Source organism: Hoplias malabaricus, chromosome 1 (genome assembly GCF_029633855.1).
Source record: "Hoplias malabaricus isolate fHopMal1 chromosome 1, fHopMal1.hap1, whole genome shotgun sequence".
Lineage (NCBI taxonomy): Eukaryota > Metazoa > Chordata > Actinopteri > Characiformes > Erythrinidae > Hoplias > Hoplias malabaricus.
This window is the reverse complement of record NC_089800.1, coordinates 70,656,947-70,683,968: the sequence shown is the minus strand read 5'-3', so window position 1 is coordinate 70,683,968 and position 27,022 is coordinate 70,656,947. Positions and strand designations below refer to the sequence as shown.

The following is a 27,022-nucleotide window of genomic DNA, read 5'->3' as shown; positions in this document are numbered from 1 at the left end:
ATGAAAAACCCTGACACACAAGTTGACACGATTGGTTCCTAAGGGTTATGACGAATGAAACCCTGGCTGTCATTTTTAGAGCACTGAAGTTTCATAGCGGAAATGCTCAGCCATGGCATGTATCAGCTCATCCCTGAGAGCAAGGAGACGGCGGACCACTGATGTTCCACTGAGGGCAAAGTTGGAGGTCCACTAGTGTTTTACACAGCGTTTTCTGGGCGGACCATTGGTGATTAAACAGAATTTTAGACAAAATGCCGCATTTTAGCACTTTTCCATTCACAGACCAATTTACATTCTTTCCTTCATTAGGTTTGTTTTGTTATTCTTTAAAAAATAAGATTAGAAACTAATTTTAATCCAGCACAGTGTCAACAGTTTTATAATAATCATTTTATATCAGGCTTATACTCATTATACCTCTCATAGTTGTTGGTAATATTTGTATTAGTTTGTTTTCCAGAATAAAAGTCTCTGTGAATGTAAAATCTGTTTGAAGGGATTATAAATGAGTTCTATCCTGTACAAGACAGTAATCTGAGTGGTCCGATGGTGGACCAGCAGTGGTCTACAGTCAGTGGTCTACCAGCCTTTTTATGCCAGTGGACCGATATATGCTCCCTGTCTGGGTTAAGAAACGGAGGAGGAGCAAGTGTCCAAAATCCTTTGGCTAAACAGTTTATGGGCCTTATGCCAGCCTTACACCAAATGACGTAAAACCATTTCTAGGTCTCTGACAAATGTTCAATGTTGCAATACAATCACAAGGGTTTAACTAGAGATCTGGTCTGGGTTTCCTTTAAAAAAAGAAGGTTCTTAAATTGAAGAATTAGCATCACACTGAACACTCTCCCTCCCTGTTGAGAGGGTTAACACTAAAATGGGTTTGGGGAAATGGGCCCTGGTCTATCCCAACCTGGACCTGTAACTGAACTATTAAGAGCTGTTTAATTTTGTACAGAGTGTTTGTTTTAAACGTATTTCTGGACTATATTCTCTTTTCAATGGAAAAATCATAGTTTAAAATGCTGTGTAGTCCAGGGCTAGATTTAATCCCTTTCTGGGAAACTACCCTGTAAGTGCATGGGAATTAGACTAGATTTTTTTAAAAAAATGTATGATGCCCCCTTTTGGACATAACGTGTAACTACAGTAAGCATATAAGGATTTAAATATATATTTAGACTCTTGCATTTAAAGGTAAGCGCGGTTCTCTCGTTTATTTACGCTCAGAAGCGCCGCGTATTTTAATGCGGAACGGTGTGTTTGCTGAAGAAAGACTGCTGTTGTTTGTAAGGCTCAATTTGAACGTGTCTGTACTGTTCTGTCTGAATTACCACAGAATGTAATTTGTTACTCGAATTGTTTAGTATTGAAACTTGTTCGGTCTGTATTTACCTTCAAGCAATTAGCGCGCTCCTGAATTTGGCATCAGTTACAACTTAATTAATCTGAAACAGCCAAAATAAGCCAATATTACCCATCCGTGGAGCAGGAATAAAGCAATATCCCTGTGTAGTGAGCAGAGAGTGAGGCTGGCATATGGGATCGAGCCAATATTGTATTATTACTTGTTTTTAAAACCAACATATGGGATTTGTAAACACATTAGACAGGTTGCGAGTGTGCAAACGTACTGGAGAACTGAAAAAAATGGTGAAGAAACAACCTGAGGATTTTATAAAGTGTTTTTTAATTAAATTCGTGACCATCGGCTTGAACTTTGTTTCTGAACAGTGAAAAAAATGCCACACACAAATCTCTATTGATCAGTATTTATTAACTGTTCAGGTACAACACAATGCAGAACTAATATAAGTGTGACCTCAGTGGATGTGGTGGATTCCTTAAGGAACCAGAGAACTGAAAACAAGACAAAACCAAACGTCACAGTCCAAGAGAACTTTTCCTTTAGTGGACAGATTGTAACAGTCATACAATATCTGTCTGTAACAGTCGTTTTTCTTCTAGTGCAACATTGGGGTAGATTCTTGTGTGTGAAGAAGACACGTCTCTTAATGTTTTCAAACTGTTATTAAATATGTAATAGCGGGTTTTAAAGCTTGACATTGATACACACAAAGATAAGCAAACAGGACAAACCTGTCGACCTATTCCAGTGGTTTGAGGTTGGGCTCCTTCTCATTAGTACAGATTTGGTAATAAATGGGACTGGAGTACTCACTTGCTTTCATCTTTCCATGTTGTATAGAGGATTATACAGAACCCCATAATTATAATGCTTTACAAGCATTAAAAATCTTATTTTTACTCTTATTTTGCTCATATTCTTACTATGCAACTGGAAATCTAAGACAGATATAGGTAAACGAGGTGTTGTGCAACTGTATATTGGAGAGTTTTGTAATTCTACATGAAGCCGATTCACAAAATACACATTTCAGCTGTGGATGACAAGTCTGAAGGGAAGCAGAATTTGAGAAGTAGAGAGGACTTTAGAGTGCTTTGGGATGTCTCTCACAGACGTGCATCTGGAAGTTTAGGAGCGTCTGGGTGGAGATTTGTGCTCTTTTGTGGTTGTAGTCACACTCCTAAGAAGGAGATGGCAGTGTCTCTCTCCTCCACCAGCTCAGCTGCTGTGGCATCCATCTTGGCTCTAGAGAAATCATTGATTCCCAGACCATCTACAATCTTCCAGCTTTTATCCTGCAGGAACAGAAAAACATCAGAATATCAGGACAAATGTTTAGGAGCACTGACCTGAGTGTAAACATTTCATTTTTCTATCAGATGTAAAGGTGTTAGGATAGAAATGTGGCATCATAAGATACAGGTTCTTAATCAGAATAATTCTCCATTGCTTTGCAGTGACACTCAGGGTACAAAAGAACCCAAATCACCTGTGGGTATGGACTGAATGTTGAGTGTTGTTTGTAAAGTGTCCTTGTGTTTCTAGAAAGACGCTATGTGTAAAGTTAAAAATCATGTCTGTGTCAGGAAAAATAGGCACTTGAACAAACGTTTAAGCCTGTACCATTCTCTTTCAGTGCTTCCTCTAATTTTTTGGTTCCCCCAAAAATTCTGCAGCATCCCTTGTTTTTTTTATATTTTAGAGCTCCGCTTACTGTGGAATTATTACAAGTGGCATACACTTGCCACTCAATGCCATTAGACAGATAAACATGCTTGGAGGAAGACACTAATTGCACAGCCGTTATGTTAATTAACAGAAACCCTGACTGGATAAATAAACTGACTGGTGAGAGAGAGAGGAAGGACTGTTACTCTCAAATCCTTTCATGAGCTCTTGTGGGTGTTTATGAGTTTATAGAAGTGCAGTCTTTTCACCAGTACTTCAAGGAATAAAAAAAGTCTGTCTCATGAATGTACAGCATTGTTTAAATGTCTGGAAAGAGGTATTATTAATAGTGTTATTGCTGAAAAATAATTACAAAAAAAAAAATATATATATATATATATATAATTTGAATGCTACTTTACCTGTGCCACACCACTCAGCTTTACGGTAATAAATCTAAAAAGTCTAGAATGAGTGTCAGAAAATTTTTTACCTTAATGGTGACAGGGAATGAATAGATGAGGTCATCAGGAATGCCATAGGAATTCCCACTTGAGTACACACCCATGGAGATAAACTCACCCTGCATAACCAAACAAACATGGTATGAGTACATACAACAAAAACTGAGAAATACAACCCACTAACAATGGGTTAATTGGTTGGAAATCTCAAACTTTCCAAGGAGGAGTTATGGAGGTTTTTGTGGGTTAAAATTAATATGTAAATAACTACTTTAATATTGGACCAGTTTAAAATTGTCTTCTGATCTGTTGAATTCTCTATTAATTTCTTCTCCTTGTATTTACAGTTCCCACTGCAGATTTGACATATTTTTAAGAAATCCTAAACATTAGCATTCATGTTCAGTGATTGTGTGTAAGATATAATTGTAATTCAAATTCAAACAAAGTCCTGCTCTTTTGTCATTTTGTGATTAACTGTTTCGTATCATAACGAGTACACAGCTTTTTTGTATTAATATAAATAAATAAATAAATAAATAAGTAGATCGAAAATGGGTAGCGAGAAGAATTTTTGTCACTGCAATTATTATGTATTCAAGGAAAAGGTGCTGCAAAACGTGTATTAATTTGATCTGTTGTTGGGGATAATACTGTATCAAAAAATACATGTGAGTTTTGGCTTAAAAATGTATATCAATGCTTAATTTTTAGTTAGGATTTTTTTTTTTGAAAATTGTAATTTTTGGGCGGCACGGTGGCGCAGCAGGTAGTGTCGCAGTCACAGAGCTTCAGGGGCCTGGAGGTTGTGGGTTCGTTTCCTGCTCCGGGTGACTGTCTGTGAGGAGTTGGTGTGTTCTCCTCGTGTCCGCGTGGGTTTTCTCCGGGTGCTCCGGTTTCCTCCCACAGTCCAAAAACACACGTTGGTAGGTGGATTGGCGACTCAAGTGTCCGTAGATGTGAGTGTGTGAGTGAATGTGTGTGTGTGTCTGTGTTGCCCTGTGAAGGACTGGCGCCCCCTCCAGGGTGTGTTCCTGCCTTGCGCCCAATGATTCCAAGTAGGTGCTGGACCCACCGTGACCCTGAACCTGAAGCGGTTACAGATAATGAATGAATGAATTGTAATTTTTAATGCTATTTGTAAAATGACAGAAGAACCAGAGAATTTTTTAATTTTGAGTTACAGTTGTACATTACAGTACACAGTAATTTAACTGCTGCACATTTATGATTCCCATTCAGATCACTACTTGTTTACCTCAGGAGTGCCATTCCAGATGTCTCTCATGTGGTCACAAATGGCTTTGGCTGCAGACATGGCGCTGGACAACTTCCTGGCTTTAATGACTGCTGCCCCACGCTGCTGCACTGTCTAATAATATATAAAAGCCCAAAATCAGGCATTATTTTCGATAAACAATAAAAACAAGAAAATAACTCTACTCAATCATTATATGTTTTTGCTGTTGTGAGTAAATGGCCAGACTTCTCTCTCATTTTTTAGAGGGGACAACCCAAATTCTAGTCTCACATTGCCAGACTCTCTAGGGAGAATCTGGTGCTTTTTGCCACTTAAAGGGCTAAAAATTGCTGCAGGAAAAAAGAAATGTGACTGACACACAAAAGGACCAATCAGAAGTCTGCTATGATATGAAGAAGGAGGTCGTCTCTGATTCATGTGTGACCAGTAAGAGCCAGTAGAAAAACTATGCGTATACACCGATGTACCAAGAGCCAATCTGAATACAACTGGCAGAATCCTGACAGTGAGTCCAGATTACTGCACTAAATGTGATGGACTTGTGGGTGGAGCGTCTGTGGCTGAGACTTCCCAAATTCAAACATGCTGGTAATACTGAACTGAAGAACCATAAATTAACTGAGATTTTTTAATTATCATTATTTAATTGTATGTACATATAACATAATGATTTATAATTCAAAATGAAAAATGCTGCATGTGAATATTTTCTTTGATGCTGAAAACTGCAGAAAGATATTTGAAAAAACGCTCACAGAGATGAAGTCTCCTTTCAGCCAGTCATCGTCCTTCACCATGTCGAAAGCAGATACGTCTTTGCCTTTGACATTGACCATGCAGTGGTGGACGTCAGGGTACTGGGTGGAAGAGTGATTCCCCCAGATTATCACATTCTTCACATTATCTGCTGCAATGCCACAGCGCATCGCCACCTGCAGGACCCACAGTGAATGACAGCTTATTACAAATTAACAATCATTAGACATGTTTGTTCATTCATTCATTTATGCTTCATTGTGTTCAGGAGCCTATGCAGAATTACTGGCCGCAAGGCCTGAACATACCCTGAATGTGGTGCCAATCTATCACAGGGCATCACACATTCACACAATCACTCAGACACATGCACGCACACACACTTGGACAATTTCACACAGCCCATTAAATGTATTCATTTGTACTAAACTCTATGAACACAGTGTAGGGAATCGCTTGATCTTTAATGTGTGTGATGACCTGTGAGCGAGCACGGTTGTGATCCAGTCTGGTCAGACAGGAGAAGTTTTCTTTAGGGATGGATGGGGCTGATTTAGCAGCGATCAGGCAGTTTGTATTGGCAGGGTTTCCTACTACCAGGACCTGCACAACAAAAAGACAAACAAATACAAAGACAATATACTTAATAATATTTACACATCCGTCATGAATTAGAATCAGATGTACACCAGACACCCAGGCTTTAAACCAGGTTAAACACGCTGCTGAGAGAATCTGTCTGTAATCACAATGGATGTCAAGTATATTGTTTTGACACTGATCAATCCTTCAATGTCAAGAGTGCAAAAACACCAGACAGAAAATATAAAACAGCACATTTTAACATTTTGTTTGTTTAAATATCCCACTCGCGAGCACAAAAGTAAAACTTGTGAGCACACAGAAGATTTGCATGTGTACTGATAATAACCCCGTTCTCATACACTTGCTATTTTTTCCCATTCTCAAATGATTTTAACCCTCTCAGTTTTAAAGTTTACCTCATGCGGCAAGCTTTTTTTCTTTCTGTAACTTATGACGTCCTTCCAACTCCACAAAATCTTGGACAGTGTGTAGGTGAAGACCCTGGTTGTAGATTATGTACGGGGTTGGCACGCTGAAGCATATTCCATCAGCTTATAAGGTTAGACTGTCCCAGAGTGGTTAGGATTGTGCGTGAGAGGGAACATAATCGAGAGAGTGCACAAGCTATAAATATTGGTAGATGGGGTGAAGCACGAGATTGGAAATTGTTGTTTAAAAACTGCAGGTCCCAGAGTGCATTGTGTTAACTACACTGGGGCCAGATATGGTGCTGTACTGAAGCATTCGAAAGGAAGAAGTTGAAGTATGCAGACTTAGAGGCTGAGGTGAAGGAACGCAGAAATTGGTGGGGTGTGACAGATTGGGGGCGGAATCAAGACTTTTTCTCTCAGTGAATACTATTGGCTGACCTTCTAGAAGTATACGTAGCTAGAACAGAACAGAAGTCAACTCACAAACAAATTGATTCTTTGAGCAGCTGAGGGATTTACTCTTGACAAATGATTCACTGAGCCAAACCTCAGAGTTGACTCAGTCTCCATTTTCTAATGCCTTTTTGCAGTAAACATCACTTCCACATGTTTATAACATATTACTATGATCTGAAACAGTGGATTATATGACCCTATCTTGACTATATCCATTAATCTGCAAACCATGACGAATTCTCTTAGTAGGCAGGCTGTCATAGAACCAGAAGACATTAGCCTATAGCATTCAATGACAGAAAGGACCCTGACCTCAGAACATCAGAACAACAGATATAATAATGGAGAGGTAAACCACAAATATTAAATTGTTGCTACCTTAACCGTTTTCTTTGCGTACTTGTCCAGGGCGGCGCCCTGAGATTTAAAGATGGCGACATTGGCCTTCAGCAGGTCCTTCCTCTCCATCCCCTCTTTCCTTGGCATGGAGCCCACCAGGATCGCAGCATCCAGGTCCTTAAATGCCACCTCCTCTTTATCTGTGGGGATGACCTCTACACAACAGAACACATGTTCAAAGAGCTGACCCTCATGTGCAAGAGTGACCAATAGAGTTCTCATGCTTGTTCAGAACATTTTACAGAAATTACTGGACATCTGTTTCCACAACTGGTGTACTTTTCACAAATTCACTAATATAGATATGGGGGCGCCTATAAATGTTTGGCCATACAGTGTATTCCATTAGCACAGCAATAAACATCTCCTGTCCTACCTCTGGCCTTAGTGTCCAAAAAGAATGGTCACAGGGGCCTCTTATACCAGCAATGGACAAAAAGACTGGATGGGGCTATGGCTGAAGCCACATACCACTCACAATGGTGTTTATAGAACAGCCCAATTCTCAGGGTCGACCCCGGGTCACTACATTTTCATGAGGAACAGAGCTATTTACAACCTGCCTGCATTCAGTCATAGATACACTCAAGTGAAAAAAGTCTGGGCACCACTGGTCAGACTGGATGTTTATACACCATAGGGCAGTTTCGCAGACAGGAATTAAGCCTAGTCCTGGACTATACCCTCCTTTCAATGGAAAAATCACAATACAAAATGCTGTGTAGTCCAGGACTAGGCTTAATCCCTGTCTGTGAAACCCTATTTGTCCAAATTTTGGAGACTAATGAGTCTAAAGCTACCCTACTCAATAACATGCACTGACTACATACACCTCTCAGCAGTGGGCTGTAGAGCACTGGATCTATATTCACTGGAATGTGAAAGCTCAAGCCAATACCTTTAGTTGGAATGGCATTTATGATCCAAAACTAATCATCCAGCATTTTTATTTCTTTGCCAAGTATGAAATATTAGGAAAAATAATAAATAGTAAAAGTGCCTTAACATTTAGCAAAATCCCACATTTTAAATTTAGAAGCAGAATGTTATTTTCATTAAAAAAAAACCACAACACTACTGGTATTGTACTTTTTTCCCCTTTAAGACAAAGGTTTGTGGACACCTCCACATCCAACATTTTTTTTTCTTAAATTAATGGAATAAACAGGGTGTTTGTCGTCCTTTGCTGCAGTGACAGCTTCTACTATTCTGGAGATAGTAATTTTTGGATGACTACTGGATACAACAAATCATGGATCTGGATTCAACTCATCACAGAGATATCGGGTGAACTTCTTCTCCAGAGAATGGAATTCCAATGCTGCACAGCCCAAAGATGTGTGGCTTTATTCCTCTAAAGCTGACACTGAGCATGGTGACCTTAAGCTCATGTGTAGGTGCGCCAGAGCTTCATGATTTCATATAATGCATTAATGATATTAAATATTATACAATAAATGTGCACCTTTCAGGAGTGGGAGGGCACAGTCCTGCAGCTCCATGACAACACCTTCCAACACTGGCAACATTGGAGGAATGTCCAGCAGGATGAGTATGAGAGGCTGGTGTGATGGAAGGGAAAAGGAAAAGTCATTAGATGATAAAGGATGGGAAAAAAGAAAGAAAAAAAATGTACAAACAAGAAAACCTACAAAAACAAAGGTACCAATATCCATCACTCAAATAATACCATAGAAAACAACTCATGTTTCATTGTGTGCTATTATAATAAAAAGATGTCACCAGTATTTTTCTGCATTCCCATGTTAAAAGAGCAATCAGTCATTCTCTCCAATGATACGTCTTCCCATTATGAAACAGCTGGTTTTCTGACACCTAGAGGCCTGGATGTGTAAGACATTCTTTACTAAACATGCAGGCTATTAAACATGGTCACCCCTGTGGGAGACACTATTTATGGAGCATAAACTCGACAGTTTTACAACACATTATAGGAAAGAAAAACAACAAACTAATAACCACATTCATGAATATTGCTTGCTACATTTTTGTAGTGAAAATGACTTACTGCTCCTTTAAGATATTAACAAATTGGTTTGATGTGAAATGCGCCACTACAGGGAAACCTATTGCCTCAAATTTCTTAACAGAGGTGTTAATGAATATTTTTAATAGGGTAGAGTAGAATGTTGAATAAATTCCAGCCTGTATACCTGATCTTTGCCGAACACATCCCCCTTAGCGATGCTGTACAACAGAGAGTAAGCAATCTGACCAGCAGCACCAGTCACCAGAACTCTGATAGTCTCAGCCTGCGTGAAAACAAATGTGAAGAAAAACTATGATAATACCTCTTCACTGTTGGAATAAAACCCCATATCTCCAAAACAGTAATTTTACCATGCAAATAACATCATTAGAAACCAAAATGACAACCTACTAATGAAGAGATATAGTATAGGTTTGTGTCTTTTATATATATATAAATAATAATATATAATAATAATATATATATATATATATATATATATATATATATATATATATATATATATACACACACACACAGTATACACAAAATATTTCCAAGTGTTAACAGTTAAGGTTTAAATTAGGTGTGCCTATTATTATGGCTCTTTTCCAGGCTGCCAAATTAAGTTAGAAACTGTGTAAAATAACATCATAAGTGGACTGTGACAGACCATTTCAAAATAATGACAGGAACAATGCCCAGACACTGCTTAGCAACTGTGTTGAAAATAACAAAACCTCACTAGATTTTTTTTGGTTTATTTTAAGTGATAACGGCTTTGGATTTTAACCAAACTTATCCAGAATTTTTAGTCTAGACTCCAACCCATTAGCTAGGACTGAATTTCCTGGAGACATGTGAAGCCAAACAAAGCTTCTTTTTGAACTTCTGCAAATGCACAGTCATTGGACAGCTCAACATGCTTAAATGAGAATGCTATCAGCCCTCTGTTACGTAAGCAAACAAACATGCAGACTGGCTCACTTTCAGCCCAGAAGCCTTATTCTGGTGCCCAAGCACCACAAAAACCTATAACCTGCTAAACAAGAAATCATGGCATGTGGGTTGGTTATTCGTGCACTACTTCGCTGTAATGTAGAAATAGAAAGAAGGCTTGTTACTTATCACAATTTTATATTTACCGTAAGCCTTGTTGATTTAAACAGAAGTATATACCAAACAGCAAAAGACACATTTAACAATTTCTTGGATGGAGAGTAATGTATATGGGAAATGGCTTGGAAAATGCATATTTTATTTTTTATTCATTTATTTTGTTTTAACTGTCTCCATTAAAGCCTTGGTTATGAACAGATAAGTCAGAACAATTGATGCAAAGAGTAAAACAATACTGTTAAGTAATGTGACACAGACAAAATTCCTGGGACAGAACAGGACCTAAAGACTGATCCATGTTCATGGTTAAAAATAGCTAGAGAGCTCTACCCTGGCAATGACAGCTTGACATCAAGGTGACGTAAACAGTTCGAGTGTAGGGTTATTTTTAGCACAGCCGTGTGAAAGCTTCCCATTCATTTAGAAATATGGTCACTGTCCATTTGTCCTTTTACAGCAGAGTCTTATAACTTTCTAGCATGCAATAATATTTAGCTTTTTTATGTTTTGCCAGTATCATTGTATTTCCTCCCTTCGCACTGTGAGGGGAAAAAAGACTGAATTAAATGCCTTGTTGTGCTTTCTAACTGTTACTTAGCAACAGCTACATTATGAATATGACTGAAAGTTATGGTCTTAATAATAATTGTAATTTAATTGTGATTGTGATTTACAATCGCTTCATATTAATGCCCGGCCTTGGACATAACTTCTTGGCAAATGTCCATACAAGTCCAGAAAAACCTGCAAAAGCCTGAAGTTTATACCGTTTAAAGCAGTCAGGCTTTAACATGTAACACAATGAGGTCACGCATTTGAATAATACTCTCACTGCTGCTTAAAAACATCAACAAATCACGACACTCACCATATCCACTGTTTGTCGAGCTCTCTCGTTCTCTCTCTCTGTGTTTCGTAGGTCACCTCTATATCTTACACAGTGGCGGTTATAAAGCAGGGTCACGTGTCCACTGCGCCTGCGTACGAGTCGCAAAGCTCTGTGGGAAATGTAGTTTAAACAGCTCCACTGGCCATACAGGAACACGTTGTCGTCCCACAATTACAGAATGCAGTACATTTTTGCTCTGAATACATTTTCACTTGATTCTTCAATGGTCAGGACCTCCAAAGCCGGTATAATTTGGGTGGTGGATCATTCTCAGCACTGCAGTGACACTGATGTTGTGTTCTGTGTTAGTGTGTGTTGCACTGGTATAAGTGGACCAAACACAGCAGTGCTGCTGGAGTTTTTAAACACTGTGTACACTCAATGCCCTCTCTGTTAGACACACCTACCTTATTGGTCCACCATGTATGCAGTCCGAGCCAGTAGCTCATCTGATGCTGCACAGTTTGTGTTGGTCGTTTTCTAGTCCTTCAGTGGACACAGAACACAGCTCACTACAGTGCTGAGAATGATACATCACCCAATGCATACTTTGTGGTGGCCCTTTGGGGCTCAAGAACAGGGTGAAAGGAGCAACCAAAATATCCAGAGCAACAAATGGACTCCAGTCTCTAAGAGTGAGTGTAGATGAGGTGGTCATACTGTAATTGCTTTAATGTGTAGGTTTCCCATGAAATATTCCAAAGGCACAATGTCAGAATTAAACTTACTTTCAGTTCTTACATTTTCCCTGCTTGAAAAGGCAGGGAAAATATATTTTTATCAACATGGTTGTGAGTTCTGTTGATTACTTTATTTTTTTTATTATTATTTTAATGAATAAATCAGGTACTGATTTAAATTTTTAAATTTTAATTTAATTTAATTAGCAAAATTTAGATAAAGAAATGAGACTTATTCCTATGAGCAAATACATTCACTCTCATTCAATGTTTGGATACGCTCCGCCTACTGGGTGTATCGTGTATTGCATTAAACCTATTACAATGGGATGGGGCTGCAACTCACACGGCTCTCTACTCCCTACCTAGTGCACTAGATATGTCCGATATGAATAGCTCCTTCTCTTAAAGACTAAACAATACATCATTTATACAGTAAAATGGGATTCAGCCGCTTATGCACAATTCCATATCTGAGAAAGTGTGCACCGTTTAAGTGAATAATCTGCATTTCCTAACTCACATAGCCACTATGAAGGGAGTAGGGCGCCACGTGCGGTTCGGGGTCTTTGTGGACAACCACAGAATCAGTGGAAAGACCCGGTTACAGATTTTTTTTACCGTATTTTTTCGACAAAGTGCTGCCCAAATAAGATTGAATGATGTTGTGAAGGGAGTGGGTTGCCAGGCAGCCGGGAAATACTCCTTCAACTGTGATATGGGGTTTTGCTGAATTAACTCCAGAAATGACCGCGAACAACATCAACGAATCAACCCTGGCAGGCTTCATATCAGTCTTTATGTGTCTCATTCCCGGAGAATATAAACCTGAATCGTAATAACTGACGGAATCAAGACTCGTCCACGTTTGTTTTTAAACGTTGGTAAGTAACTATAATTGTTGAGGACTTACGTTTTTCTTTTCTTTTCTACCTCGTAGTAAGTGATATTTATGTAAAACCTAGACACTTTTGCACTTTGTTTTGATTGTCTTCTACACAGTCTGCAATCACAGACCTCTCAGAATCGTAGTTTTTTTGGGGCAGGTCTTGGTCACGATGTATTTTCTTGTTCTGGCTAAAAACTGAAAACCTATACTATACCCTCCTTAATATCAGTGCTCCACCCTCCCATTCATCTTGTGTTACTTACTGTTCACTTTATATGGAACACCTATATGTTCAAAATAGTACACAAAATCTTCAAAAGCTAAAACCACATTTTCAGTATTTACTTTTTCCACACTGTGCCTTTTAACTGCTTTCATACTTGTCAAGAATTTTTCAAGAATCTCTTTCTGTGTCTTCAAAGGTCATTTGCTTGCATTTTCTTCTTCTTGTTATCCAAGTATTTATGAACACATTCAGTAATGTGGAGGTCTGAGCCACAAGCAGCTGCCTTGTCTTCATTTTTATTTGTTTGCTTTTCTCACTGGACAGCTCCACATCCTCTCAGACCATAGTGTTGAATATTTTACTCCAAATGGAATGATGGGCACAAACACCTGTGGATATTTTCAGAACTGAAGCGAGAATGGAGATAGATTTTCTTCTCTCTCTTGAAATGAAAGCTTGGGAGAATGTTGGTATGATCACAGGGAGATATCGCACAAAGCACAAAGCAGGAATTCTCAGTTTAGCAGGCTCAGTCAAGCCTGTCACTAAGGTGAAGAGCAGGGCAGTCTATTGGACAATTCTTAGGGCACAAGGCATGTTTTGTGGAATACCCCCTGATCTTGCAATGTTTTTAGAAACCACCTGTCTTTTAAAAATTTCCCATATTTGTACATTCAAACTGTTGGCTAATGGCAACTGTAATCCACATTAAGCAAATATATTCATACTTTTGGCTTATTATTTTTATAAAAATACAAAAAAGTTCTAAAAACCCAATAGCCGTACAAGCAATTCCTCCTAAGCTGATAGTAATTACCCTGCACTTCTAATGGTTACTCAGTACTTATGATGTTCTTCTCTTAATGCTAAATGTATTTGATTTTGTTAGACAAATTTCAAGGCACTATTCAGATTGCAAGATGGCTGCCATTGTTTTAGGTATGCAATAACACAACATATGGCACTGTTTCATTCAGTGTCAGCGACCACTTAAGTCTTTCAGAGATCAGGATACAACTCAAATTCATTTCAACCAAGTATGTGGTAGTATTAGCATACTGCTAGTTTGCATACGTATGTTTTCATGGTTAGCACTAATGCTAACTAGCTAAATAACTCCAACTAATTTTTTTTACTGATACAGTTGGCTATACGAGGGGTAAGAGGTAAAATGAGTACATTTGATTTAATGGCTGACAGTTATGGCACTACTGTAAGCAGGACTACAGACATTTCTCCTAAGAACAGCTATTACCTGACCATATTTTTCCTGGAAAACAGGGGTACGATGTACATCTAGGGGTTGCTGACTGCTATAGAAACTCTGGTACTGAGAGAGAGAGAGAGAGAGAGAGAGACAGCGGATCCATGCCCTGCATTTTGTATGAGGTCATTACAGGCTCATTACAAACAGGTTCACAAAGGAACAGTAGATAGTATTGCACTTGTCAACCCCCAGTACTGTGTCCACACTTAAAGAGAGAGAGAGAGAGAGATATATGGGACAATAAAGCACAAAGAAAGGGGGCAAATATAGACAGAGGGACATTTATGTTCATTTTCTTTTAGTTATGTTTATAGTTTTAACACAAAAAAGGTCAGAATCAGGCTAAAATGTGTTCATCTTTTTTAATATTTTATTTTTTAACTAGCAGTTGTCCTCTGGGCACCTACGCAGTTTTAAAACTTAAAGCTGTGAATTTATTTTCGAATAAGCTTTTGAAATATGCTGTGGTCCTCTGTTGTACTCTTAATTTTATTATTACCAGTGCACAACTACAGCACCAACACAACTGTATAAAACACAATACGCACTTCTCAAAGCTTCATGAGGCTGATGTCACCTTTAAATTTGCTAGTGTTCAGTTCCACCTTAATGGGGTTGCATACACAATATACCTGCTGTGCCATTTAGGGTGGGAATGGAAAGCTCACTTTATTGTGCGGTCTATGAGGAGCGAATATTTTATTTTTCTTAGTTCTGTGGGAGTACACTGGTGATTCACTTAAAACCTAACATTCCCTAAGGAAACAACCATAACATGAACACAGAGAGGCGTGAAAATGCTGAATAATGTTCTTATTCTGTTAATCCACAGAGTTATAAAAGAGAACTTCATGACAGTCATCAGGAGCCCCTTGGCACTATGGTTGATATAACAGCTAAAAACAAGTTGTATGCCTCAATATGTTTGTGAGCTTTCATTAGTGTCCTTAAAGGCAAGGTCTATGATTGTGGGGAAACACTGATCTCTGCTTTGTTAATGTTCAGAAGCTCCATATATTTTAAGGTAAAATGGTATGTTTGAGGGAGATAAACGACTGTTGTTGGCTGAAGTTTAACTTGTCTGTACATTTTTATTTACCGTTTGAATTACCACAGACGCGCATTTGTAACTCAAGGTGCACTTTCAGTCTATGTTTACTTTCATTCAGTTAGTGATCTCCTGAATAGAGTCAGTTCCATTTACAGCACAAATTATATATATAATTTATTACGCACATATGGAGCAGGAATAGAGCAATACATTCATCTTGGTTCATGCTTTTAAATGTTTGGAGGTCTATATTAGTTGTCTAAAACCCTCCAAAAGATGTTTTTCTGCCATAAGCAGAGAGAGAGAAAGCCTATCATACTGGACTGAGACCCTTTGTTTTCTACCCATTTACTGGCACTGAGGATTTGTAAACACATCAGACCAGTTTCAAGCATGCAAACAGACTGTAGAGCTAGCAAATGGTGAGGAAACATCCTCATTTTTTAAATTAAAATCATGAACAACACCTTTAAAAGACGTCTGCAGAAGACTGTTTTTATAAGGCCTTGATAGCAGATAATCTTACAATTCCATTAAAAATCACTCTCCATGACCCCCCCCTCCCAAAAGAGGGTAAAAGCAATAGTTTTGGGGGGTAAAAACATTCATATCCTTCTTACATATGTTACATATAACATTAAATATCACAATTAATGTACAATATCCATCCCTGGAAGAATTTTGGAATATGATTTCAAACACCCCTACACTGGGCCACACAGTTCCTTTATAAGTTTTACATCTCCTCTGCCTGCCCCACCCACATTATTGGTCATGTGGATTTCGTCCTCATTAAGGTAGCACCTTCACAAGCCAAAGTAAGCATTACGTGTGAGTAGCTATCTAGCTTTTTAAAAGCACTTTATTGCCTTAAATAAATCACTCACATGAAGATGTTAAAGAAAACTGCAGTAAACTTTACTTCGTTGGCTTTTAATGTGGAACAAAACATTCATATAAGAAGCTTATTAAAAAAAAGTTTTGTATTTTCTGCACAACAAAAGCAGAAATGTATAAAACTCATCAAGAACTTAACATCTACTACAAGCTCAAATATTACAGGAGTGAATCAATACACTGACGTATAAACCATTTTATTTAAATCTTGTTTCATTTAACGTGATTCACTAAAATAGAGTTTACTTTGGAAACTACCAATGGCCAAGCTTCTATATAAAGGCATTCCACCACTCTCCCTTTAACATTTCATATAGTAGATGATGTACTAGTCCCAGTATGAATGGATGAGATAGGACAAAAGCCTAACCTACAGTGACTTTGTTACATTATCCCCATTTATTCAGAATTAATTAACACATGGCTCCTGTGGAAGAGATTCTGTATAAGAAGAGTTTCATTTTCAGGGCAAGAAAACTGCTGACAGATTTTGATTATTGAGGGGTCTGTGCCTTTAATGTTAGTAAGGTACACGCCAAACTTTTGTATGGCAGTAACCAATAGCATTGGGTGATTTTGCTCTATAGTATATTGTTGGTGACTTCTGATTTTGTTGTGTGGCATTTGACATATTAGCTGGTGTAAAGTATTTATTATTAATGCACTGCAGACATTACAGTGAACAAGCAAGACACACACACACACATATATATATATATATGTGTGTGTGTGTGTGTGTGTGTATGTGTGTGTGTGTGTGTGTTTTGAAGTCAGCATGTATGTATGAGTACATATGATATGTAGATGTATTACCCATAGTAGACAGTGCTCAGCAGTCTTGCAGTTCACAGGAGCAGACTGGAAGAAGACTGGAAGAACTGGAAAAAAGCTGAACACTGTCTCCTGTGGGTAACACACTGACTAGGCATAAGTGCCTCATACATATGTTTAGGCCTCTTCATGAGCAGTTTAATTTGTAAAATTGGTCCATTAATTAAAACCAACTGGTTTGAAATGTACACCCCCCCCTCATTTTATTTTACATAGTTCAGCATTAACAGTCTGATTTTATTTTGGACTCGGTTACCATTGGGAATCTTTGCTTAAATTCCTGCAGTCACCCCAGAAAAATCTCCTGTAATGCCTACAGCTAACTTCTTAACAGACTGAACATAACATATATACTACAATAGGCTTTTTTTAATTAATCCAAAATTTAAGACAGAATTTTGCCACATTCGAATGGTCTACATTACCCAACATTAACAAGGAACTGAATTTTACATCCGTTTTTTCCAGTATCAGCTTCGTTCATTAGAATGTGAATCAGTTAACACTTTCTCATGCATACTAATGTATGTGTGTGTATATATATATATATATAGTCATTTGATATATTGATGTAATATATTCATCATTTTGAAGTAGGCTTAGCGCTATCTCTATCTGACGTGGCACTGTGGTGCAACATGTAGTGCTGCTTTGGGTTCAAACCCTCCTTCTGTGAGGAGTTTGGTGTGCTCTCCCCTTGTCTGCTATCAGCAAATCTTGATGTCAAAATAGGCTCCAAAAATCACAACCTCTAGAACTGACAAGCAAGTGCAGAAAAAATATTGGGCATTGGTGTGTGTCTGGCGTAAAGCTCACCCCAACCTTACTCACTTGAGTACTCATTGATTGGCAGCACCCAGATAGTGGTTTCCACAGGGTCGTATCGGTGATGGTTTTAAATTTCCATTCACTGTTTCTGAAGTCTTTTTTTTCAGTGCTGTATTGAAATGATCCTTTGTATCCAAATATTCTTGACTTGCCAAACAGCTGAATAGGGATTTTCCAATGAATAAAATCCCTATGAGTATAGTATTAGGCTTAATCTGTTTCCTGAGAATTGCCCGCATAAGCTTGTCTTGGCTCTGTTCTGAGACAAGATGCAGGTTTTGTGAAAACAAATGCTTTTGATGGTCCACTATAATCTGCACAATGCAAACAGTGTCTCGAATGTTGGTCTGGTGGAGGGGTGATGTGAATGAGGTTATATCAAGTGGCAAAATAATACTTAAAAAAAAATCATGTGGATCCAAGTGAGCTTACAAGCATATATAAGTATTTTTACATAAATAAGACATACAAAACAAATTTTTGATTAAGTTTTTCTTCAAAAGCACACTTGAATCCAAACAATTTTCTGAACATCTTTTCGGCGTCTGAAGATTGCTTCTTTAGTTCTGAGGCTAGTGTAGCTAAAAGGTAATGAAAGTTTACAACATATCTGTGTGACTGTGTGGTTTCTGCAAATTTTCTATAAACAATGAATTTGGAAAAGTTTGTATGTTTTGTAAAATAAAAAAAAAATAAAAAAAGACTGAACCTTCAATTGCACTTTATTAAACAGAAAACAATGCAAAGAAAACTGGTAACACCTTACAATAAGAGTATATTTATTAATGGTGCTTAAGATGGTTAAGATGGTTAATGGTGCTTTTTAAATAATAAGACCGTATGTTTGGTTTAAAACACATACACACATTCATGAAATAAAACAGTAGTACGCATTACACTCTAAAAAGAACCAACTTAATTGAATTGCTTCAATTGGTAACAAGTAATTCAATTAAGTTTATCCAACTTAATTTTTTAAGTTTTTTAAGGTTAAACTTAAAAAATTAAGTTGGATAAACTTAATTGAATTACTTGCTACCAATTGAAGCAATTCAATTACGTTGGATCAACTGTTCTCTTTTTAGAGTGTACTGAACACATGAGAATAGAAACAATTGAAAATTAAATCACGATTAAAACAAGAATTAACTTTATTTTAGGATTTTGTTAATGCTAAAATAAGAGAATGCTAGTTAATGCTAATTCTTGTTTGTTATTAGTACTTAATTATTAATTGTGGCATTACTCTAATAATAACCTAAACATTAAGGTTTCTTTATTAGGTATCGTGAATTATGTACTCTTATTGTAAAGTGTTACCAGAAAACCATTTTCAAAGTTTTCACTTGCCACCTTGATTGTTTTAATTAAATATAAACATATTTGTATTTTGATGCCTGTGATACTAGGGTGACCATATGTCCTCTTTTTCCTGGATATTTGGGACCTAAAAAATTGAATTGACTGGGATTTCTAAATCACTAAAAATAACTGCTTTTGCTGTCTGCAGTCTTTCCCCCATCCCTTTTCTTGCCCTAAACCCTAAGGTCTTCCTTGAAGTGAGGAAGCGAGGGTTCAAGTGTTCAAGGCGTCAGAGTTTTGAGAGCAGCTTTGGGACACACTTTGTCCCACCTCGTGTCCCTTCAGCATGTACATTACTACTGTTTAAACACCATGAAAATGCAGTCTGCTTGGTTTGCATTTTCACAAGCAGTTAGACCCAGACAAAGGTTTTGAGCAGAGTACAGGGGATTCATTTTATTTCAATGAATGGGAAATTTAAATTCATATTTAGGATTACATTGTATATTGTTATTTCAGTATATTGCAGTTCTGTCTGAAGAATCAAAGGTCCTGCATTTAAGTAGAGGTTTCCAGTCTTGTCTAAAGTGAGTTTGACTGAGATTTCTCTGGATTTCCTGAATATTTTTAAATATTATGTACAGTAAATGGTGAAAGACCTAAAATGAATTTTAATCTTGCATTGTTAAATCTTGAGGAATGTTTGACCATTTCTGACAAAGATTTTGCTGGAACATACAATAAAGTTGGTCTGTGAAAACATTGGATTTTTTTCCCCCACATTTCTCAATTAAATAAAGGTTCAAAAGAATGAACACAGATTTTTGATTTGATTGTTTTCTAGGGTTTCTGGAAACGGTGTTTGCATGAACATATGCAAATTCAAAATGGATGCTACTAGTGTTTTTTACATGTAGTATTTCTACATTTTGTGAAGCATTGTAAAAAAACAGAAACAAATTTCAGCAACAAAATGTGTTGAATAATTGCTTACATTTGAAATAAAGGGGTTTGAAAAATTTTGGGTGAAAATTTATTTGAGCTCTGTCCTCAGTAGATCACTAATTAGCATAGCGTTAAATCAGAAGGAATATTATTTAATGGCAGTGGGAATACATTCAAATTACAAATAATTCAAATAGTGAGTGATACTGGGATTACATTGCTCTATTAGGCGGCATGATGGCGCAGCAGGTTAGTGTCGCAGTCCACAGCTCCAGGGACCTGGAGGTTGTAGGTTCGAGTCCTGCTCCGGGTGACTGTCTGTGAGGAGCTTGTGTGTTCTCCCTGTGTCTGTGTTGGTTTCCTCCCACGGTCCAAAAAAAACACGTTGGTAGGTGGATTGGGGACTCAAAAGTAAGTGTGTGTGTGTGTGTTGCCCTGTGAAGGATCGGCGCCCCCTCAGGGTGTATTCCCTCCTTGCGCCCAGTGATTCCAGGTAGTCTCTGGACCCACCGTGACACTGAACTGGATAAGTGGTTATGAATGAATTTCTCTATTAACTAGTGATATCAGTTGTAATTTCAGTGGCACAAAGCCTTTTCAACTCATAATCTATATTTATCTCATTGAAGACAATGATCCTATACTTATTGAACAGTATTATCCTATATCTATACTTCATCATTATTCGAGCAGCTCCATCAGATACTTTTAGATAGCTGCTGCCCACTCTATCTTTTGGTGATCTGGACCTTGCTGTTGCTGACCTTTCTGCCCAGCAGCCAGATAACCAAGACCAGACCATTGTCTGCGACAGCATTTAATATTTAACATCAGGTTTTTAACTGTACTGGGTTGCATTTCCCGTTATATAATAATGTTACTTGAATTAAAAATAAATGCATATTTTAAAATAAAATAAAAGAAATAACAGTGATAATAGACAAAGATTGTTTTGCAACAAACAAATAATATTTCTGTGTATTTATTATTATAAAAAATAGATATTAAGTATATTAGAAGAGAAAAGAGAGCGTTCATTGTGTTGTTTTTATAACAGCAACTGAAGCTCTCAGTGATGAAATGTTGATTCACTAAAGTACTGTAACTTCTATGTTGCCTCTTCTGATATATATTTGTAGTATATACCAACTTGATTGTACTGGGATTCTACCCCTTAGTCTGGGAACTAATCTGCCCATCCTGCTGCCTCAACAGAGAAGCCCTCACACCCAGACCAACTGACTTTGAAGCATCTGCTGTCAGTGCAGTGAATAGCTCCTCAGATCCCCAGTGTTATAGCTCTTTATTTGTATTAATGCACTTTTATAGACCTAGATTCATCCTTTCTGCATCAAATCCATCCTATGCATTCCCTACTTCAAAAAAGTCCTGTAAATCAGGCCTACATGTGCCCCCCCAACTCCTCATCCTAGAAAAGTGGGAAAAGTGATGTGTGGTGTATTAAGAGATGAATGAATTTATAAATCTGTATCTGTTTAAAAAGACATGTTGACATTTCTTCAGTGAACTGAAGATAAAATAATATTCAAATCCATCTTGAACTACTATATTAAAGTTATTATATGCCCAACATACGGTGACCAAACGTCCTCTTTTACCCGGACATGTCCTTTTGTTTAGACTTAAAAAAATGTCCGGGCGGAATTTCACAAAGGTCCGGGATTTTGTTTTTCTAGAGCTTACATAGAACTTCGAGAAGCGTTTTGTTCACAAACTAGTCTCGCCCTCCCCTACTCCGATTGGTTTGCTTGAGTGAGGTCTTGAGTTCTCGGATGAATTAAAAAAAGAAATTCCCATGTTTTGTGTAGCAAAAAAAGGTGTAAAGGACCTAAAAGCACACATAGGTTCATGGGTCATAGCTCATCACCCCCCCTCGAGACTGTATGGCCCACCCCTGTATGGCCCAGAGGCCTCTACCTTTATACCTGTCATTCTACATCAGTTCTAGATTTGATTTACCAGCCATGTGGTGTACCATTTTTGATATTTCATTCCAAATAATTTGGTGTTTTGAGAATAAAATACTTTGATGCCACTTATTTACCCAGTTTTCAGTCATAAGTAGAAGCCAGTGTTGGGGAAAAATTACAGAAAATTCCACAAGCTTCAGAAACAAAATACATTAAAAAAAATATTTAGTATTTACTCTATTCACCCACATTTCCAAATTTCAGTCACCTCAAATGCATCTCAGATTCATTCAGTCATTTTGAAGCCTGTGTTGAAGGATGGCAATTAACCCCCCACCCCCCCCTTTACACATTTCTGTTCCATTTTCTCTGTACCTTTTTAATACTTTTAACTCAATTTTAGAAACTGCTATTTTTTTCACATAGATAACTTGTGTATTTGGATTAGTTATATTACAAAGCCAATCAGTGGAATAGAACCTAGTCATTTAAATTTCTGTACACTAGAGGGCAGTGTTGCTCTGTTTGATGAAATTTGTAGAGACTGCACTGCATGTTTGTGTTGAAATGCATTAATTCTATTTGCCAACAAGTTCACTATCTGAAGAGTTTCAGACAAAGTTTGCAGTGTCAAGACTTGTATAAAATTTGTCAGGCACAGGTGCCTAAATCTGTACCAGTTTCTTCTGAAATCAAAAGTATTTAGTCTCAGTTTTGCAGTTTTAACAGCCTCTGATCCTCTGGGAATAGGTTACAAATTTCCAGATACTGGAATATTGCTTTGAGCATATAATTGCTTTCAGCCACCAAAGCATTAGTGAGATCAGGAGCTGGTGTTGGGCTGGTCACCACTTCAACTACAAAACGTACTGTTTTAATTTAGCAGCTTCTTTGTATGATTTGAAAATGTTCTTTTTTGTCTGTTTCCTTTTTTTCATTAAGATCTTCTTGATAGCTCCAAATCCTTTCAAATACTTGTGGATGTTTTCCAGATTTAAACAGTTTAATTTTCACTTGTCTCTCAGTGACAAGGCGACTGTTGGTCTGATTGGCGTTCTGCCAGGTTTTTCATGTTTGTTATGGGTCCAGCTTCCGTTTTTATAACTATAACACTTATGTTGATTCAAGTTTTTTCATTCCTTGTATAGCAAGATTTTCAGAAACATCTCTTGAAAAATAAATAACATGTAATTAATGGCTGTTATGTCTCCTTGTGAAGAGCTGACATTCAGACAGACTTGTCTAAAGTTTTGATGTGGTACTGCATATCTTCTCTTTTACACGTAAGGTCACAACTTACAACAAGGTTTGGTGTCATGAGGGGCTGGGGAACATGCTCTGACAGTAAGTGGCTGTCCATCTCTTTTTTTTTTTTTTTTTAACTGCCGCACCTTGAAACCCGAGAAAATGTGTAATTACCCCAGGGCCAATGATCATCTCTGACAGTAACTCATCTTCACAAACACATGCAGTTAATACAGCTTTATGAATGTGTTTAAAGGGACAAAACCCTTTGTTAGTAATTTGAATATTATTTTTAGTAATAATAATAATAAATGTATTTATTTATATTTAGAGTGTATAAATAATAATAATACAACCCCAATTCCAAAACAGTTGGGACACTGTATAATATGTAAATAAACCCAATTTTATTCACAGTAGAACACATAACAAATGTTGAATGTATATATTTGCATGCAATTTAAAAACATTTATTTCTAATTTTGTTGATTTTTAGTTTTCTACGTTCTTCACATCGTCTGACAATTTCATGATGAATGGACCAATAGAAATGCTCAAAAATTACATGGAAATAAATCATTTTACATTGTCTTCCACTTTTCCAAAGTTATGAAGGTTTTTTTTCTTCTCCTGTAAAGTTACTATTTTGGGAGATACATATTTTTAATTGAAAAGCACCGATATATATCTCACTCTTTGGGGACCAAAATCTTTTACACTTTACACTCCCACATTACACTTTACACTCCCACATTGATTGGACATGTCTTGCTTTGGTGAATGTCTCCTTAACATTAATAATTACATTTGAAGGTGAAAATATGTCTTAAATTTAGTGCAAGGTCAGGGTTAGAGTTAGGATCAGACTAGTAAGAGCTATGATTGAGTTTATGTTAAGTCTTGAGTGCGTGCATGCATTCATGTGTGTTTGTGTCGTCCCCCTACCCCCCCCAAAACTATAAGCCCCTTGGGAACATTTAGCAGGCTTTTAGAAAGCACTCTCAACCCCTGACTTCCCCATGCCTTGCAGACACACACACACACACAGATCAAAGTAAGAGCACACACTTCACTGTCTGTGCAGCCCCGCCCTCCAGCTGTCAATCACTCTGTGTCACGAGTGCTTGCTGTGGGAAATGGCCTGTAAAATAAGTTAGGACTTCAAAGCATCTCAAAACGTCGACGCCTCTTTAATTTGACTGACTCCACGATGAACAATTTTCTCCACTCTGTTCTATGTTTATTTTTAAAACATGACAGCTGAAGGAATAGTTTGGCAAAAGCTTAGATTTGCAGTTTACCTTAAATGTAGCTATCAGCCAAGACATGTTTGGTCTCTGAAGTTTGCTTTGTTATTTTTAGCACTGGAGCTATGAGGCTGATGTAGCTAACAAGTAGTTAGTAATTATTGTACAATATTAGCATTGAGTTAATGGTGTGCTTAATTAGCCTAAATTATGTGGAGTTATTAATTAATCACTATTAGATTTTATTATATGGTTTCTGACACAGAATAATATCTTTAAAATTGAAAAAATACAGACAATAGTAAGCTTTAAGATGCTAAAACTGTTTTTCAGCAATGAGAGATTTCAGCTTTGGGCTGTGGAGATCATTTTTATACACTGTCAGAAACCACACAAGAAAAATGTGATTGGGTGATAAATATGCAGAAGAATGTGGTATTAATCTTCTGTTGGCTAACTTAGACTCAGATCTGGGGCTATATATGTTTGTATTAGACTATAAAACTATAGGTTAGCTGTTCTGCTGAGCGATACTGGTTAAACATGGGCAATAAAATAAAACTAAATATAGAGTTGAAAAAATGTATTAATGGTTTAATGTGTTCCCAGCGTGATTCTGTTGTTGAACATTTTTGAGCATACCAGTTTAAAACAGCACGTGAGTTACAAAATCTGGTAAGAAATCAGTGAATACCCAACGGGTTGGCCAGTATATAGTTTCTATCATAAACACTAGAGGGCGGTGGTAGGTCAGAGACGTTTCAAAGTGCAGAGTTTTGATGTTTTGTAGCTGTTTGTGTGAACGGAGTCCAAAGCGGTTGTCGATCAGTGGCAGGTCACACAGCTGGGCGTTGAAAAATGGTTGCTATGGGGATGAGCATCCAGGATAAGGCACTAATGGCCGCTAGGCTTGGCCTGGGCTGCCCTGAGCTGCCATCTCTGACGGTGTTGTTGCCGATGTTGTTGTAGCTTGTTGCATTAATGCAAATCCCTTAAACTGGACCTAGCGCCCTGGCTTTCACACCTTCCTGCACTACAATAGAGGAGAGAGAGAGAAATAGAGAGAGATAGAGGCATGCAGGCCTAAAGTGAGGCTTTGGGGTTTTTTCTTGTTGATGTTGGACTTTTGGAGATTGTACCTCTGTGTAAGTTAGGGGCCATGGTCGCTCAGCCCCAGGTTAGCATGCAGATGGTAGGTGGGATAGCGTTCCTATGAGTTACATTGTGTGTGTGGGTGGGCAGAAGTGTGGGCGTTGATTCAAAATCCTGTCAAGAGAAAATAAAAATGATTTTAGATGCAACAAAGCAGCCAAACACAAACACACTGTCATACACATTTTGTTATTAGCAGACACACTGTTCCCTTAGAAGTTCTCTCTCTTTCTGACTTTTCTAACTCAACATTTTGCTCAATGTGTGACACCACACCCACACGCATGATCAGACGAACATTGTTTTAAAACACAATTGGTGTCACAGAGGAAGGCCAACGTCCAGCACTCTATGTAGCTATAATGCAGATAAGTTTGAATTGGTGGAAGGTCTTGCTTTGATGAAATTATTGTGACCAGACGTCCTCTTTTACCCGGACATGTCCTCTTTTTTAGACTTAAAAAACGTCCGGGCGGAATTTAACAAACATCCGGGATTTTGTTTTTCTAGAGCTTACATAGAATTTCGAGAAGTGTTTCGTTCACAAACTAGTACCGCCCTCCCCTACTCCGATTGGTTCGCTTGAGTGATAAGGGGGCGTGGTGAAGTAGCCTAAAATCTTCTGATTGTACGGTCTGACTGTAGAGCTACCGTTATTGGTCGATAACCTTCTCTGTAAACATTTAATTGGTCAGCACATCAGTAGTCCTTGTTAACGTCAGGCAAAGCTCATGTACGTAAGCGAGTCGAAATGTAAATGTAAGTTCTCGGATGAATTAAAAAAGAAATTCCCATGTTTTGTGTAGCAAATAAAGATGTAAATGACTTAAAAGCACACATAGGTTCAGCTAAGCATACAACGGCAGCGAGGGGCGAGAGCTCATCACCCCCTCCCCTAATTCTACAATTATTTAAATTGTATTACTTAATTAGATTTTTTAAATTAATTTTATTATTATTTCTTGTTTTATTTTTATTGTTTATTCCTTGCATTGATTTGAATTTCAGTGACCCTGAACTGGATAAACAGTTACAGCAATGAATGTATGAATGTTTGAAATTTGTATTTGAAGTTTTGATGTTGAATCAGATCTAACTGAATTTACAATCAAACATAATTTTTCACATTTAGTTTTAGACT

The 27,022-nt window shown here is 37.6% G+C and overlaps 2 protein-coding genes across 4 annotated transcripts in view; one reads left to right on the top strand and one right to left on the bottom strand.

The window, feature by feature from the left end:
- Positions 1 to 1,752: 1,752 nt before the first annotated feature.
- mdh1ab (malate dehydrogenase 1Ab, NAD (soluble)) lies at positions 1,753 to 11,847 on the bottom strand. Its single transcript, XM_066672557.1, has 9 exons — positions 11,370 to 11,847; positions 9,567 to 9,665; positions 8,858 to 8,954; positions 7,372 to 7,547; positions 6,002 to 6,124; positions 5,521 to 5,697; positions 4,763 to 4,876; positions 3,534 to 3,623; positions 1,753 to 2,667 (listed from the first exon to the last, which is right to left on the bottom strand). The coding sequence occupies exons 1-9, from the start codon at positions 11,370 to 11,372 to the stop codon at positions 2,545 to 2,547; spliced, it is 1,002 nt and encodes a 333-aa protein (XP_066528654.1). The 5' UTR covers positions 11,373 to 11,847; the 3' UTR covers positions 1,753 to 2,544.
- A 122-nt stretch (positions 11,848 to 11,969) lies between these two features.
- The window catches only part of wdpcp (WD repeat containing planar cell polarity effector), a 96,364-nt gene continuing 81,311 nt past the window's right edge, over positions 11,970 to 27,022 (top strand). For 2 of the 3 annotated variants that reach the window (XM_066672536.1, XM_066672527.1), the window contains exon 1: positions 12,450 to 12,954. The gene's annotated coding sequence lies outside the window, so the exon portion shown is untranslated. Of the gene's footprint in view, positions 12,026 to 12,449; positions 12,955 to 27,022 lie in introns of those variants that run through there. The other variant, XM_066672545.1, reaches the window with a different exon arrangement.

Bases quoted from the DNA above. Each gene is read 5' to 3' on its own strand.
- mdh1ab (XM_066672557.1), bottom strand. The intron at 8,955-9,566 runs GTATACAGGCTG...CCATCACACCAG, and splicing joins ATGTGTTCGGCAAAGATCAG to CCTCTCATACTCATCCTGCT. The intron at 6,125-7,371 runs GTAGCAACAATT...TTTGTTGTGCAG, and splicing joins ACGCAAAGAAAACGGTTAAG to GTCCTGGTAGTAGGAAACCC.